The sequence below is a fragment of the Glossina fuscipes genome, unplaced genomic scaffold (assembly GCF_014805625.2).
Source record: "Glossina fuscipes isolate IAEA_lab_2018 unplaced genomic scaffold, Yale_Gfus_2 221, whole genome shotgun sequence".
In the NCBI taxonomy this organism is placed as follows: domain Eukaryota; kingdom Metazoa; phylum Arthropoda; class Insecta; order Diptera; family Glossinidae; genus Glossina; species Glossina fuscipes.
Window position 1 is genome coordinate 1826920 of NW_023998564.1, and position 18402 is coordinate 1845321.

The following is an 18402-nucleotide window of genomic DNA, read 5'->3' on the forward strand; positions in this document are numbered from 1 at the left end:
GAATTAATTGGACGGTACATACGGCAGGGAATGTGTTAAGGATTTCTTAATGACGCGGAATAAAAAAAGTATAGCCTCAGCCAAAAATCAGTAAAAGAGCAGAGCTAAGAGATTAAAAAACAATAACAATTAAAAAACATAATAATCTTAAGTCGTTGCACTTCTTTGTCTATATACACCCAATTCTTTTTTCACACTGTAGATGCTTTTCTTAGAAATCCGTGCGAAAAAAATCTTGCAAAAAAGTTCATGCGACATATGGTAAATTTGGCGACTGACTTCTGACCACAGTATTTTCTCCATTATATTTTGTTTTTGTATACATAACTTTCTGTCACACTGTCACAATTAGAATTAAAAAAAATTGTTTTTTCTGAATTTGTGCTAGAACAAAAAAGTCGTGCTTAAAAGGTGTATTTGCATCTATTGGTGAGCCGTCTTATTTAAAAATCGTTCAAAAAAAGACGGTGTAAAATAAGTTTTCAAAAAATCTTGACGGATCAACGCTTCAGTTCTTTGAAAGCTATTTGCAAATCATAACGGAAACTATGCCATAAAAGGCTAATGAATATATCTACGTCGAGGTGTTTATTTATTCATTCAGTTACATGTAAAACTTTCCCGCTGATACAAGGATAAATTTTACGATAAGGAGAGTAAAGTAATAGACACCTTGCTGCAGAATTTCAAAATAAGCAAACGCGACATGGTAGAAGAATTGTATAGATTCCAGTATTATACAGTAAACTTATATAGACATAGTTCGGTAAACAGAAGGAAGGCATCGATGTTATACCAACAAGAGGGAAATTGTAAGATGCAGTAAAATGCATAAATTTTACGAGTAATTAAAATTCAGGTAAAGCTCAGTCCATGTCGAACCAATTTACAGAGTAGTACGGATGCTAATGACGTATCCATAAAACAGCACCGTTCATGACATGTATGGAATCTAGTGAAGGATCAAACAAATAAATATTAGTACTATCCATCATACAAACGAGCCTGAAAGAATTCTGAAGTAAGTAGCTTGTCCGGCAGTGTGACAAGTAAATTGCTTCACAGTGCCTCGTAAATCTATCGAACACATTAAGTGAGGTTGTCTAAAGTAAAAACCGGAAACATATTATACCTTTAGCCAATTTAAGGACAAAGACGATTTCGCAGCATCGTACAACTATTTCCCAGTATGGGAAGGTAAATGAGCACTAACTACTAGCCTGAGCCCCGTAGCGCAAAAAGCGAAAAGCCTCGTTGTGCCTATTCGATTAGATCAATTTTATATATGTAACTTGATATTCAGACAACCGATGAGTATTCCAAAGTTGGTCGAACAAGAGCAGTATATAACTGTTTGGTTATATAAAGGTTACAGAATTGCTGCCCAGCCGCGATTTGATTTTATTAACACATGGTTCAATATGTAAATTGTATTTCAAGTTTGTCTTGCGATAAAAAAAATTTTTTTCTTTTCTCGAACAAAGTAAAAGAAAATAAGAAATCGATTGAAATTAGTGAGTTGTGTTTATAGTTTTTAGAGCATTTTTTTATTATTGATTCTAAATAGGATAGTATTTTAAATCGAACAGTATAATAAAATTATAAAATATTTAAGTAACGAAAAGAATTGCTCAAGAAAATTCGTAATTAAATATTTACACACCTTTTAAAATAATATTAAAAATATAATTGGGGCAGTTTTTACTTAGGTATAACAATTTTGAATACAAATTGTAAATTTTGCGAGTGTTGTTTTTTATTTATCAAGTTATTTTTTGCTTTTTTCGCATTGGCATTTAAGCTCTACAATGATCTCTCATAACCTTATTGGACAATGTTAAAAATATAGTAAATAAATTATAATAATAGTAAATAATAATTATATAATAATCTTACATAATAATGATACATACTACCACTAATAATAGTAATAATAATAAATCAAAATTAAAAATAATCACAGAATATCTCGGGAAATGCAGTATTTTCGCTTAAATATATTTCTCTTCTTGTTTTTCAATAAAAATTTTACATATGCTAGGATTGATTCCAAAATAACTGTAACATCTAATTATGTATTGTATTTGTATGGTCAATTTTGTGTGGCTGATCATCTTCTTAAGCTTACTTCAATGCATATCATTTTATTTTGGAGCTTTTGAAAGCTTTGAAATCCAAAGCAATGTTCACTTTGGGTCTTAACGCCAGCTTTAGTGTGGTGATCGTAAACTTCAATAATTCAATGGAGATCATTCTGTTTTTTGGCTTTTCAATAGATATATTTGTGTTGAAATTCTTCGATGTTGCTTCATATTGCAGTCATAGTATATGCATTGTACGCGAACATTTTCGAGATTTATCTGTGAAGTTAAATCAACGAAGTAAAAACATTATAAAAGAAGACGATCTACCATTAAATTCACTACATCACTTCGCTTGATGCTGTTCATGCAAAAACTTTTTAAAATCTTGTCAAATTGGAAGCGATCGGAAAGGTGGTCCAATCTGTACTATTTTCAATAGCCTTCCTTCTGGGCCAAAAATACGTCGACGTACCAAATTCCATAAAAATATTCCACAAATTCTAACTTGTAGGTTGAATGCAAGAATGCAATATTGACGCATTGACAGACAAGTTTAGATCGATGCATAAAGTGATTCTGAGGATGAATGTATCCCAAGTTCCTTTGAAGGTTGTATACATGCAAACTTTTACCACAAGTCGTATGAAAATCTATTTCTCGTTTGGATCTGTTTAGAGTATACCATAGCCGTTGTTCGAATTTCTCTAGTAAGAGTGCTTTGTTCAAATGTAATTCTCTTTTTTATACCCATCACCGAAGGATGAGGGGTATATTCATTTTGTCAAAACGTTTGTAACGACAAGAAGGAAACATCAGAGACCCCACAAAATATATATAAGTATGCAAATTTTTGGCTAGTGTCAAGTTCGGAATGCACCTAAACATTCCGCCTGTTTCCCTATCCATCTGTTTCAGCACCTTTGTAGTATATGTGATAAACATTCTCCCATTAGCGAAAATGAAGAAATCGCCTACAAATTTGCCAAAGAATTTGGAATTGATCTAAACTTTTCAAAGGACACGCCTGCAACGCTGGCATGTCTACACGGCAACAGCTTTTATTTTAAAAATAGGAAAAATCGTCTACGTCCACTCCATATTATAGAGCATGAAAATTGTGTTCTTTTACTTCTTTTGTCTTTTTTAGGATAACGGTGGTAGGTATAAAAGATTCGATCCTGACCGAATTTAATTTTCGTACTTGTTTAAAGTTTCTGTTGATATGAGATATTTTTTCTCCTTAGTGAACACTTTTCACTTGATATTTTTTCAACGGTTTTATGTTGAGGTATTCTAATGCTGCCCAGTGATATACGTATCCTACTTATCAAATGAAACAAAAAGATTTAATTTGTTACTGGAGAAATAAGATATGATTTAAAAAAAGAAGACTAACTTCATAACATTCCACAAAAGCTATGGACGGCGAGCTTAATAATAAAAACATTAAGCAGGTATAGTCTACGCTTGAAATAATTTTTTTTCGTTTCATATTTCATTTCGTTCAGTTCACATATTTCCTTTTCTTTGCAATTAAGCAAAGTATAGACTTCAAGCATTAATGCTCAGAAAGCGATAATTGATTAAAACATTTTTAGCATAGCTTTTGCGCCTCTGTAAATACGAGGCCTTAAACAGCGGGATGTGGTAGGGATAAGCAGGAGAATATAATACAAGCTCGTCGCTCGTCTTTGGGCCAAAATAGATATACCAAATTTAATCGAAATATCTTGAAAATTACAACTTGTAACTGGAACACAAAAAAGCAAGATGTATAGGCAGACAGACCATCTTTCTCTCTTTTTTTAAATACAGTATGATAAAATAAAAAAGTGCCCCAATGCGAACCATTTTTCATAGCGTTCGTACTTGGGCCAACACATACGGATGCACTAAATTTCATCAATATATCTCGAAAATTAATTTGTAACGCAAAAAACAAAAATGGGCGGACGAACGGACGGTCAGACGCTTCGGTGGTTCTATCTCCAGTTTTGTTTCGTGTTGCGTATATCCCCTTAGTATGCTCTTGTGCCATCAGTGACCGAGGGTATAAAAAGGATTTTCAAAAAAGAAGAAATAACTACAGACAGACAGAAAAATTTGGATAAATCCAAAACTTCCACAAAACACAAATTTCATAATGAGACTTAGTGCGAATCAGACGTGCGGTGATGACGACGATAAAAAATGATATAATGTAAGCCTTACAATGAACGTAGTATACAGATTCGTTTAAAAGAACGAAATAGAGAGAGAGGGATTCACAAAATAGAAACCATATATTAATAAAAATATAAAAAGGAAAAAAAATCAACGCATGCCAAATGACTACACAAATTTAGTGAGATATGTTATTACTGTTGTTGATTTAAAAAAAATTACTAGAATTCGCAAAGCGAAAGCATATTTTATACGACTAAGGCAGGCAACATATGCTGTTGCTGCTCGTGCTGATGTTTTGAGTATAACTGATACTCATGCTGCAATTTTTGTTCAACATGTTTCAATATAATTGACTCATCATGATTTTGCTCTGATAATCTATGATGATGTTGTTGCTGTTGTTGTTGCTGATGATGATGATGATGATGATGATGATGATAATGATGATTTTGCTTCTCTTCATTTAATTCTTGTTGTTGCACTTGTGAATTATAATGATGATGATGGCGATGTTGTTGCATTGGTTCTTCGAAAAATTTTAAATGACGTCTGTATTGATAGTGTGGTTGCATTTCTCCATATGTTGCTTCATGCAGATGATTATCGGCTGTCGGTGCTAAATATGTGGTCGATTCATTTTCATTTATTTCACTGGCTTTCTCCGGTATATTGTATAATTTACTTATGAAATTCGCATAAATTTTCTCTTTCTCTTTATTGCTATCATTTGGCATGGGAGCGAATGAAGCATAACCGATTAATTTCACATCTATCCTTGGATATCTAAAAGATAATTAAAATTAAAAAATAAGGAAGGTAAGAATCTTGGCTCGAATGTTGGATATTTAAGCTTATAGGTAGCTATGTGAAAACCTCTGGGTGGACCAAAAATCTCTTGAATTTGTGCTTTATAATATTAAACATGTGAACATTTCGAATTTAACAAAAAAAATAGTGGTAACTAATTCCCATTTATATAAGCAAGAAGTGACAAAAATGAATAACAGAATCAGTTTCCTCAGGTTTTTGAATCCCGAGATTCTTTATAATCAGACCTTCATTAAATTCCACAACATATAAAGAACTTTTATTGGAAGAATAAAACTTATTACATTTTGTATAAAGAATGACAAAAGTGGGGAGCGGATGTAGTCTATATGCAGGCGGAATTAGATGAAAGAGCGCTTACGGTGCATTTGCATTTGACGGGAAACATTTCAATTTATGCGCGTACGACCAGCCATTCTGTAACTGTTTCCTACACGTGAGTGCTCGATTGTAATCGGGAAAGGTTATAGGCAGAGAGGGCTGGAATGGAGGGATGGGGAGTAGCGCTTGTGTACGTTTGACGTAAAAGTGGAGACACATCGCACGGTGCGCAAGATAATTGCTGCTAGGTTGTTGCAAAGATGCACAGCGTCATTCAAGAACGACGAGTTGCGGTAGTGTGGTATGCCTTATGTAGGCAATTTCAGATAGAGTGCATGGGAACACCGGTAACGCCTTGTAACATTGGTAAAGGAATTAATTGTTGGATATATCTCTGTTACTTCTGTAGAAAACTTGCTCTGGGTATAGTTCTACATACGGACTACCCAGCCCGCATTACCACTCGAGGGTTTACAGAGTTTCGAGCACATTTTTATCGATCGTCCCCAACCAAGATTTAGAGGCTTCCAACCACACATGCGAGTTATTTTGTAAGTTTGGCACATCGTCTGCAATGAAGAATTTTCTACATCGCTTCAAAAAAATTAGGCGCCTTGACTGCATATCTCGACATTATAAAGATATATTCCGCCCAACGAGAATTATTTTGTATTCGCATGAACATCAAAAGTTACCTATTCTTCTACAGTGTTATCCCTAAAGAGGTAAGGTTCTTCGTCATTTCCTCCATCTGTTAAGAGAGAGCTAGTGTTTTCGTGTAATCGAAGTTTACTTTGTTTGACTCGATTTAGTTATTTTTATGAGGTTTCGTGTATCATTCATCATGCAACGTTGATTGTGCACCCTGGTGGTGCCTTATATCTTCTTAAACACAGTGCGGTGTAGTCTGCGAATTAATAAATGGATTTCCTATTATGCAGAGAAGGAAGATCTAGGAAGAGCGAGAGAGAAGCAACATGGGATGTGTCCTCTTTATGATCGTTCTTCGATCGATTATTAGTGCATGATAATTCATTCTATGCAATCCACAACTATTATAACAAGTTTGAAAAGGGGTTATACCGCGACAAACAGAATAAGGAAATTGCCAAATAATTGTAAAACTTTAGAATCTATAATAAGGTTTACCTTTCCTTTAGCAATCGAATTGTGGGGATTTATATGTAAATTAAATTACCCAAGCTGTTGTATGAGCGTATAATAATGTGAGTGCATTTTTTTAAAGTTTGTTTGGCAGTCCTCGGATTTGCTAATAAAAATGGCTCTCTTACGAGTATATGTACCAAGCAATGGAAGCATAGCAGGGATATGTTAACATTCATCTAATAAGTGTGTGTATAAGCGAAAAGTGCTTACCTTGGCACTTCGACCGTTGCAAGTGAAGGCATAGACGTCCCCGGTCTGTAGTAATCCCATGGGATTGCAAGATCTGAAAATATTAGAACCATTAGCACTTCATTGATTGATTACACATAAAAGAAACAAAAGCATCAATCTTTTTTTCTTTATAAAGCACAAAATTCATAAGCGTACAAAAGCAGCCACTGATTTTTTCGTTTTAGCATAAAATATAAAAACGGTATTTATTCATTTATTTATATTTTTAAATCAAAAACATAAATGTAACAATAGCATGCTTAGCAAGAGTTAAATACTTAATAATTTGCATAACAGAAGCACATATGTAGGTATGTTATCCGTACGTTAGTTTGGTTACGTTTCAAGGTAACACATAATCAAGAATGCAGGCTTTCTTTGTTGTTTTGTAATATTCTTACCGACTTCTTATAAGGTTTAGAAAAGAAATTCTTTTCTTTAGATTGCCATGATAAGGGACTAAATTTTAAATAATTTTTTATATGCAAATGTATATCTAAAATTTCGCTTTACTTATATTTAAAATACTAGCTCTCAAAACAAACATTTTGGAATACTTTAATCACTTATATCAAATAGGAAATTCAAATCTCTAACTTGGAAACGATTAATTGTTTAAAAATTTTTCATATTTTAAAAATTCATTTTGCGATCAATGAGAAGTTTTTCTGTTTCTATTAAGCTTAACCTCGTTGTTAGTTATTTTTGGCAAACAACACACTTACCTGCCTGATTACAATTAGGTGGCTTAAAGAATAAACCCGGTTTTAGAGGCTGCTCTTCTTCATCATGCACCTCGATCATTAGCCAACCGACTAAAACGGGCAGTCTAGATTGTGGATGATTTTGAAGTTGTTGTTTGCTGACGTTCTCCCAAATATAAATCGCGCGCTTAATGTCGATTTCAATCCAGCCCGTTTTAGAAGCATTTAACATTATCGTATTGCAAATACGTTTCTTACGTTCTGTAAGGTAAATATAAAAAGTTTTCAAGCTCTTTTGAAGAAGAAGGAAACAGATGGGGACATGAATGTTACCTACTGCCCCGCGTTTATTACGTCTTAGTTGTTGCACTATGGATACAGTGATGCGTATTTGCGAATCAAGTAAAGGATCAGCACAACGTTTCGATTTGCTAGGTGGTTCCACCACATCCGTGACAGTTATTTCAGTTTCTTCGCTGGCGTTTGGATTGATTTTATACAAACGCAAAATAGCCGAGTCCAGGTTAAGATTAGCTCGACGCGCCTCAAAAAGGGAATGCGAAAATTGTATCGTCACATTGTTATCCTGTAGCCAGGACGATTCAGATGTTTCTGCATTACATTTGGGATAAGCGGCCATTTCATGTAATGGGTATTCAGGACTCTCGTCAGAACTACCGCTTAAGCCACCTCCACCATGAAAAGCATTCATTACGCTATTAATTATGTTATTTAAGCTAAAATTAAAAAAGAACAAAATAATTTGATTATATAAAGAATATGCATTAACCAAAGTAATATTACTAAGCCGTTTTTAAAAGAAAAAAAAATAAAACAAAAACGAAAACTCTCCTTATTTTGATCGAAAAACCTGCAAAAAAAAGAAAAAATATTTTGCTAACAAAATGTGTAAAAATTGCTGAAGTGAAATGCGTAATTATCTGGGCGTTTGAAAAGCAAAAAGAAAGAAACGAAAACAGTTTATTGCTCTTTATTCATAAAGTTACATAATACTAAAAGAAATGTTGAAATACACTTTTCCTCCAACTTACTCGCTAGTCGTGCGCGCTAAGATCGCGTAAAAGGAATTTACAGATAACTTTACCCTTGTATACTGAAGACGTGTAAAATACTGTACAGAGTACATTTACCGAAGAAAACGATGCTTAGATAAAGTAATTAACCCGGTAAAACAAGAACGTAGAGAAAAGTTAAGAATGTGGTCATTACAACTACTTGAAATAAAATAAGAACTTTCACAAGAAAAGCCGATTTCGGCCAGATTTCATTCATTAAGAATCATTTTAAGGTTCATATCTTTAGGCTTGGGAGTTAGCGAATGTCGCTTAGCTTGAAGTAGGGTTCCAAAATGCCTAAAGCATACAATTTCTTGATTTTAGTTGAGTAAATCAATGACATTTCTTCGTTCAATATAAATTGTCGAAAGTCTCCAGATCATAACGAGTGTTTTAAAATGCTTATAGGTCGCACACATATACAGATATATATAAAGTTGTTCGCAAAGCCATTTCGTCTTTTCCCAATAATGGATTTAATTGCATTTTTCCATAGTCAAGTTGGCACATGAGCCGCATTATCAAGGCTTGCTTATGAAACGTTCGATTGATTCCAATAGTTTTTGGTTGGTGCCCTTTCAAATATGGAAAATAGAAAGTAGCATTTTCGGCATATTTTACTTTTTTACTACCGAAGGGGTAAAAATGCTGTTCAAGCATTTGCCGAAAAAAATTAATCGATTATCGGTCAGTTTAAGCATGTCCACCTCTCCGTCTGCTATAGACATTCTCCTGGCCACGGAAATGAGGCTATCGACTTCAAATTTGGTGTTGAAAACGGTTTGAAACGGGTCGGGTGAAGGACACGCCTATATTATTACGTAAAATGAGAACATCTTTGGTTTTCAAAAGGAATACAATAACAAATTGGTTTTTAACCCATTACTCATAAACCACAGAAGATAAACGTACACCTACGCCTACGCAGTATTATAGGGTATCAAAATTTAATTTTTTTTCAATGCCTTTACAACGCGCTGAAGCAAGCTTTAACAAACCTATGATGTATGTAAATTTTTGGCCGTTTCCAAATTGAGGAATGTGCTTAAAATTGCCCGTCTGTTCGTATATTTATCTGTCTGCCTGAGCAACTGTGGTAAACGTTCTCCTTTTCGCAAAAATGAGGATGTCGTCTACAAACCTGCAAAAGCATTTGGAAACGACCCACACTTTTCACAGAACATGCCTACAACACGTCCACACGTCTATGTAGCAATAAAACCTTTGTGTTCTGTGTTTTTTGCTTGTTATTTGTAAAGTACTACACATACACCATATATATTTTCTCTTTCATTCTGAAGAGAGAAAAAATCAATGGAGTATAACCGATATTATCGAGTATCAAAACTCAGTTCTCTTCCTTCGTTTTAGTCTTGTTTAGGATATCGATGATGTATATAAAAGATTCGGTCGCGACTGGATATAATTTTCTTCTTATTTAACTTACGCTGTTAAAAGCCAAAAAGAATAATTTTAAACTGAGTTTGCTTGCTTTTGCTAAAACAAATACTTTGTATACACATCTTAACAAGTAATGCTAAATATATTCTTCTATTTATGCGAATTAAGTTACATAACGCGCTATTCAATAATTTCGTAGGATGACATGTTGAGATCGCAGCTACTGATGGCTGCATGTTATTTTTAGATAGTACCCTAAAGTGTGTTTGTCTTCTCTGTGCTTTTAGCTTGTTTGTTTATCAATGTCTAGATTCAATAGACGGGAAACAAACCAGACGTACAAATACGTCTCTACCGTTGGGTGAGCTTTTCGATCGTGGTTCCGATTCAATATCTACTGTGTTTATTGCGGTATCGACCTGTTTACCCTGCTAGTTGAAGAGAAGAAAGAAAACAGTCTAACATCCTCGACGTACATTAAGATCTGGGTGCATTTAATCACCGAGGAGAGATCATTAATCTATAAATAAAATAAAGGGGGTTCTAAATGGCTTATTATGGCTTGAGGGACGCCAGACGTGAAGGTTTATTTATCCGAGGCAATGATGTTAAACAGAATCCTGAATGATCTCTTATGCAGATAAGAGCTTATCCTTTTCACTAAGCAGGACGGGAATCCAGAAGCAAGGAGTTTGAAGATCAATAAGTTATGATTAACTAAGACAACCGCTTTATTAAAATATATATGTATAGGAATATACTGAAAGCCTTGGAAACTTGGGCTCTAAGAGATTCATAACACTAGATTTTCCTTTTCGAAAGGCATTATGGAATGGAGAAATATAAGATTTGATAGCAAAAGCTAAACACTGAGTAACAATTCCCTCAAACAATTTGAATAAGACACTCAACTTGGCGATGCCCCTACAATTCTCAAGGTGATGACTATTTCTATATTTGTGAATTGGAATAAGGAAACAATTTTTCCAACAGAAAGGCAAAACACTTGATTTCAAGGACTGATTAATAATCACTGAAATAATGCCACATTGCTCGACAAAGCATGATTTAAATGTATACGACGGAGTCCCGTCAGATCCAGGCGCACAACAATATTTTAGAGATCTTAAAGCAAACTTCATTTCTGAAATGACCAAATTAGGAATCAAAAGCGGATTAGTTATCTGATTAGCACTTGAAAAATTTCGTTGGAAGTGTTCAGCAAAGAGATTTGAGCTTTCAATATCATCAGAGGGCTCAGTGCCATCGAAAGAAAAATGCGAGCGATGGGGATTTAATCACTAAAACTAAAGGTATTGCAATAACATTGGTTATTGAGATAATTAAATCTCTGCTTTGCACCAGAATAGGCAAAATAGTCGTAAGCAGAACCGCTTTCCATAAATTTTTTGGGAAAATTTGTTTTTCCTATTTTTGTAATATTTAATTCTCTTGTTAACTCATGGCAGTGTTTTTACATTATAGAACGATGACAGCAAGGTTTTAATATTCGCAGCAGAGAAATAGAGCGTAATAAGTGAAAGATGAGACGCAAGCAATAAAAAAATTCCTAAAATTATAATGTCTTTTGGAGGAAGTTGGATTTGGCACGTTAAAGTAGTTCAACGAACCATCACGCCTTTAATAAACGGAAATGCATGATACGGACCCTCAGGTAAAATAAAATGTAGACGGCGATTTAAAACTATTTCCGAGAAGTTGGCGAAGAAAAGATTAGTAGTCCGCCATTATAATTAGAGTGTGGTTGTATCGAAGTAAATTACGATCAAATAATTCATTGAAAAACAGAACAGTTCTATCAGATGTTAAAATACAGCTGGAATTATCACTATAACACGAACTGACTTGTTGCAAATTGAAGGCCTCCAACGCTATGAATATATTAGTAGTCACCACAGGGCAGCAATTGGCAATTTTCTCCCGAATGGCGATAAATTCAACATAGGGGAGAGCAGGAATTTCAAATGAATAGGACAGGACTGAAACAGACATTGCAATTAAAACATCACCACCAACGCGATCCAATCGATCCTTTCTGAAATCCTGGATAGAGTTGTGAAACAGTTACGATGAATGTAAATCAGGCTTTAACCAAGTCTTAATGAAGATCAAGCTGAAAGCGGAAAGCTGAATTCAGGAAAATAAAGCGAATTTTTGAGTTTACATAATTAACATTTTGATAAATAAAAATTACTAGACATGAAGAAACATTTAGTTTGTTGAGGGTGGAAGAGCTGCCGAATTAGTATTACGGGGTCTATCCCGAGGAATAAGTTCCTTATTTAAGAATTCAACTGGCTTCAATGCTTTGTTTAACAAAATTTTCATGGGTTCAGTTGGAACCAACGCTTTAAAAGACGAGATGGCTCTACGGATAGTTGAGATGGAGCCAATTTGAAAATACTTATAAGTTTCAAATTAACTGATGGGACTTTAGTAGCCAGATGAGTTTTTATGTTATCCTCAGAGATGTCGGACGCAAGTCTTCACATGAATATTACCTTTTTGGGGGCTAATGCCTAGAAACAATTGTATTTGTAGGTGGAAAGTTTGGAGTTGTTGGGTTTATAGAGAGGATGGCCACACTCGCACGTGTAGCTTGTGCGACTTGCCAAGCATGGTGACCAGCAGACACTTCGGAACAGCCAGCGATAGAGGCTATTTGTTATTTTTATTAATATTTTTTGGAGCGCTAATCGCAAAAACCGAACTGAATATCTCGACAAAAAGTTCAATATAATTCAATTAATTTAAACACTTTTATACTTTTATAATTAATTAGGCTTTATATGCGTATAAAGCTATAAAGCAATAAGATAAAAAAAGAAATTGCAAAATTTCTTCAAACGAAGTAAAACAGTACGAACGAAGCGCGCGCGCAGAGTTGCCAAACTATACCGCCCTATTTAGAAAATTCGTTATTTGGGAAAAAATTGCAATTTTTTAAATTTCTTGACAAAACTCGCCCTGTAATAGTACATGGAGATTCTAAATTGAAACTCGAACGCTACGAGACTATAGTAAAAAGGTGTATTTTTTAATACATCATCGTGATAATTAGTTTATAATAGCAAATTGACAGAGAAATCAATCTTAACGAATTTGAATCACGTGGGTCTATTTTTTGGATACCACCGCAAATTTGGCACGCCCAAAGTAAAGATGCTATTAAGAATGGTTCAGATCGGATCATTTTTTCTATCACTTCCCGTCGTAATATGTTATACGAATAATTGTGGTATGATGCATATTAGTCAGCGATAAGCCGTTAATCACTTCAATGTCTTTGCTTGTTTCAATATAGGTAGGGGCGGTGTATAAAATCTAATAAAAAAAGGAAAAAACAGACGCTCTGTAGAAAGATTTTTTCTTCAAAATAATTATTTATCCAAATCGCCTTCATTTCAGTTTATCTAAAAATTTGCGAAAAGCAATTTCTTCACCTCCTTCGCAAAAGCTGACATTGTTCTTTTTACAGCTTGTCTTCAGTTACATGTTTACCACAAACCTAATGGTAAATAATGATGGTAAAATTTTTGTTGATATTCACATGCTTTTAAAAAGTTTTTATATTGACCTTGTTTGCTAGCATTAAAACAAAACAATAATAAACAATGGTGGTTTACTTTCGCGTTAATATTACGAATTATTCATGTTAACGCCAAAAGCCAAAACATCATACAAAATCAAAAGAACATATAAGAAAAAAAGATTTGGTTTTAACTAAGTAGTCATAATCTCTGTTACAAAAAAAAAAAAAAAAAAAAAATGTAGGCGTTCTATGTTATTAGATGATCGAACAATATTTTTTCCATTCTTTTTCACATAGTCTAGAATCACCCGTAGAGTGTATAGATATGTATGAGTAATGTCCACGAACACCTTTGGAAAAAAGAGCTTTTTTCGTTTATGTTATATTGTAGGCGTGTCAATTACTTTTGTCTAAGAATGAAGACAAATTTTTGACACCAGGTGAATGTTCATCATACATTGACGGACGGACAGACATCCCTAGTTCGATGCGGAATTAATTAAGAATGTACTAAATATACCTTGTCTGTGAAATCTATGAATATTTCTTCTGGATGTTTCAAAAGGTTTGGCAACCGGAATATATCCATACTCTCGGTGGTGGCATATAAAAGCAGACAAAGACGCAGTTTATTTGTAGACGGCCAGACATTATTAAAAAGTACTTAAAACCGAAAATAATCTCCGACACATACTAACGTCTCAAAGACACGACAAAAATTTATTAGACAATTGGTCAGTTATGGCTATACAACTTTATTGTGAATGTATTCGCCGGCTGGATAGTTGGGTGGCTGGCTAGACCAGACCTGTACACAAAAACAAACACACATATAAGAAAGTAATCAATCAGTTGTTCATTCATTCATATATATATATACATAAATATACATTTATATCTATATGCATGCATACACAGTTCAGTCCGCATATATATCACTTCCAATGCTAATCTTTGTAATCATTTTGATTTGTCTATAGTTATATGTTTATGGTTTTTTTTCTATTTGGACAAAGATTCGTATGTTCGTTTGTGTTTATCCAATGCTATTCGTAACTATTTGTTCAATTGAGATTGTTTCTCATTTTTAATTTTTTTTGTTGCTCTTTATTTCTGTTTTTAAAGCAACAACATTACTTGCTAATCGCCCCAAATCGAATAACTGTGTATGTAAAACATGATAGTAAATATAATTTTCATAAATATCGGACATGTGTTTGTGTTTTTCTTTTGCCGTGAAATTATGCGCAAAGTATAAAGCTTAACAAATAATATTCGCATATAAATGAACATACATACGGAGGCATGTACGTATGTACATGTTACGTTAATGCTGTGCAACACAAGGCAAAACAACGCTCACAAACACATTCAATTGCGTTTTCATGTTGTCATGTTTATAAATTCTCGCCTCCGGCGTTTGTTGTCTACGTACTCTTGATTATTATGATTTTATTTTTACATTTTTTCTGTATTGTTGTTATTGTTACTGCTGCTGTTGTTGCTGCCGACACGGATATTTGTATATAGATATAGCGCACATAGTTAGGTTATAGTTTTTTAAAAAAAATGTTTTTCTTTTTTGAAGATCAAAATATTTTTCTGAACATTAGTGCAATTAAAATTTTTGCTTTGACAAGATTGCAAAAAAATTCTACGTTTATATATGTGCTTGTTAAACTAAATCGATAACATTAAGTATTAAAAGACCATTTAAATTCAACAACAACTTTATTGCAGCTTATAAATAATGTCTGAATGTAATAATAAGGACAAATTGGGTCACAGATGGAGAAAGATGAGTTGACCAATGTGCTTAAGTCAATAGAAAATTTCATACAATAATCAATAATTTCTCGTTAAATCTACTTCGCTATAATTGAAAATAAAAAACATTCTCTCGTTAAATGACTAAACTTTTGGAAAATGCCAAGAGAATGTGAAGTCGTTACAATAAATAAGTATGTTAAGCTTTTTAAGTTAAGGTTTAGGTTAAGCTGCAGGGTAAATACAAATTCTTTTGCTTTATGTAGCAGAGTGTCCTTGAACATTTGTTTATAAACATCTCTTGTCCAGTTGGTAGGTCCGAAAAACTCTTCTGTTTTTTTATCCTCCTTTTCTCGCCAATCATGTAAAGACAGATCACCAAAAGAGAAATACGTAAGTACTGTATTCTCTACGAGAATATGATTGGTCACTTCTATAGTGTTCAATGCGCTGGAAGAAAAGAATATGTTTATTTTATATTGCCCCCTGTAACGTTCATATCTCAAGGGATCAAAAATTCTATACATGTTATTGACCGACACAAGGCTATAGTGCATTTTAATCAGATCTGCCAGTGAGCATTGTTTGGAATTTTGAAAAAAAACCAAAAATTGACGGAGTTCGATTCGGAAAAGAAAAAAACTTCATAAAAAAGGCTACAAATTTTGCTTAACAATTTATGAGTTTAACATGGATAAGGGTCGAAAATTAAGCTCAAGTATTTACCTCGGGATGAGTTTTAATAGTCATCGATCATTGGTTTATCAATTTGGTCGCCTGAACTCAGTCAAAAACCGTGATTTCCTCATAATGGCTCTGTCTGGAAAGATGCTTTAGATTTCACAAACAATACTGTGATTGCGGACAAATAAAGCAATCCTTTGAAATCTAAAACAAAAATAGGCGAGAAACGCTGGTCTATTCTTTAGAAATTTATTTGACTGAAATTTCCTTGAGAAGGTGAATTTTTCCTTTTCTTTCTCTGTTGTAAGGACTTTGGTTTAAACTTTTGCATCTTGAAAATAATTTAATAATAATAATATTAATTTAATTTAAATCTTTTAGATATGGTATGGGGTAAAGATTGTTCACTTTATTTTGCAATCAAACATCCTTAAGCTAATGTTGACAACGCAAAAGATTCGCCTCAAGGCAATTATGACCTTTTTTTATTTTATTTCTATTCGACGGCATTGGGTAAAAGTCTAAAATTTATTTAGCGTTCATAAAATTAATATATGCCTTTGAATTGTACTGAGGCTGTGTTTTCGGTATTATAATGCTCAATGTGTTTAAGATTGCTTTTTATTTGCTTAGAGATGACTCCTTCGTTTATAGCGCGATATGATTTAAGTTTCTTGCATATTTCGGTTAAAAGCAACCGAAAAGATAGTTAATTAAGTAAACGTATTTCGAAGCTAGACTAGTCACACTTGGTTTACTTGCATTTCATTGTTTTTGCTCTTGTAAAGCATAAAAATGCTAAATAAGCGATCGAAAAAGAAAAACTATTAAAACATTAAATTGCACGAAATTCTAAAGCGGTTCGTCTACAATGTTTTACTTGTTGTTTTTGTTGTTGTATTTTTCTTTCGCTAAGTTTGCAAGCAATGCAAGTTTTGAGGGTGAGTAAGGAAATTATGAGAATATATTTTCTTTTTGTCTTTTTTCATCTCACACACAGACATGGATTCACTTAATTTCCATTGACATTATCTATCATCAGTCAAAGTATCGTTCAGACTTCGTGTTGCTGGCTCTTGGATTGTATTTTGTTTTGCTACTATTTCTGTGTGTATGTTTTGTTCTGTACATATATATATATAAATGAATGTGTATATGAATGTATGCGTGGGGATATGTATATGTGTGTGTGAGCTTATGCGTTTATTTTTTTCGCTTTTCAGCTTCTTAACTGTGTTTAGAGATATATTGCGGTTTAGTTACAGTTTCCTTTTTTATTATAAGCGACAGTAGCTGTGGCGGTGGCGGCGTCATATATCTGTCTGTCTGCTTTTTGATTGTCTAGCCTGTGTGCTGGTCTGGTTTAATACTTATGTATGGCCTGGTCGGTTGCATTTGGCCTTTTTTTTATATGTTTATCTGTCTGTATGTCTTTATGTCTGTTGCTCTGACTTTTCGACATTTAAAAGCTGTTGTGTTCTGTGTGTGTGCGTCTTTTTACACGTTTATATACCACTGTACTACACTATACGTACATACATTTATGGCTTATGTTTACAATTGTTTATAAAGTACACAATACCTGACTAGACACTGTCTAGACCGGCTGCTGTCTTTTGCTTCTGCATTGGTGCTGCTACTTTTGCTCTTTGCATGTACTGTGCAAACATTCACATAACGTTGTATCGTATTATGAAAATAGCCTTAAAAACCGCAGATTTGCTAGTAGTTGTTGCTATAGTCTGTGTATAAATGTTCATATGTCTTAAATACTCATGCTTAAACATAATTAGTCAGTTACATACAAATATATCTACATGTTAGCATGCATGCAATGCATACATGCAAACAATAAAAATGCAATATTATCTTAATTCATACGTTTAGATGCACATATTATGCATTCGCATACTAATTAGCAAGGAAATACTTTTGTGAATCTGTGTGTGTGTGTGTATTTGTGTGAGCCTATGTGAACATTTATATTTATGCACATGTCCGAACATCGGTTGTCGATGAAGAGTTCTCAGACAATCTTTTTTTTTTTTTTATTGATCGAAACAGTTGTGGAAAAGACATGGTCATCAACGTCTACAAATTGGTTAACTCAAATGGAGTTGAGAGAAGTTTGCACGATATTTTAGCACACATCGAAAATTAGGCATTAGAAACTTACCAACGTAAATGTTACTTTGGACCTATTTTTATTTTTTACATAAGAGAGATTTTGCTTTTTTTTATTCTAACTGTAAACGAAAGATGGGTATAATTTTTTCACCTGTTGATTATGATAATGACAACAGTGACCAGGAAAAATTTGCGCTGGAAAAGTTTGTTGTTCTGAGTAAACGTACGGACTGAAACTTGATTGAGAATATACTTTAAGAACACATTGCGTAGCTTACATTTACAATTCTTAT

The 18402-nt window shown here is 33.6% G+C and overlaps 1 protein-coding gene across 2 annotated transcripts in view; it reads right to left on the reverse strand.

The window, feature by feature from the left end:
- Window positions 1–3229: 3229 nt before the first annotated feature.
- Window positions 3230–18402, reverse strand: part of LOC119642181 (protein anachronism) — a 25702-nt gene continuing 10529 nt past the window's right edge. The window contains exons 2-5 of one of the 2 annotated variants that reach the window (XM_038041188.1): window positions 7856–8238; window positions 7523–7762; window positions 6777–6849; window positions 3230–5033 (exon numbers count right to left, since the gene is read on the reverse strand). In XM_038041188.1, the coding sequence (XP_037897116.1) occupies window positions 4496–5033; window positions 6777–6849; window positions 7523–7762; window positions 7856–8238 (1234 nt within the window). In that variant the 3' untranslated portion in view covers window positions 3230–4495. Of the gene's footprint in view, window positions 5034–6776; window positions 6850–7522; window positions 7763–7834; window positions 8239–18402 lie in introns of both variants that reach the window. The other variant, XM_038041187.1, reaches the window with a different exon arrangement.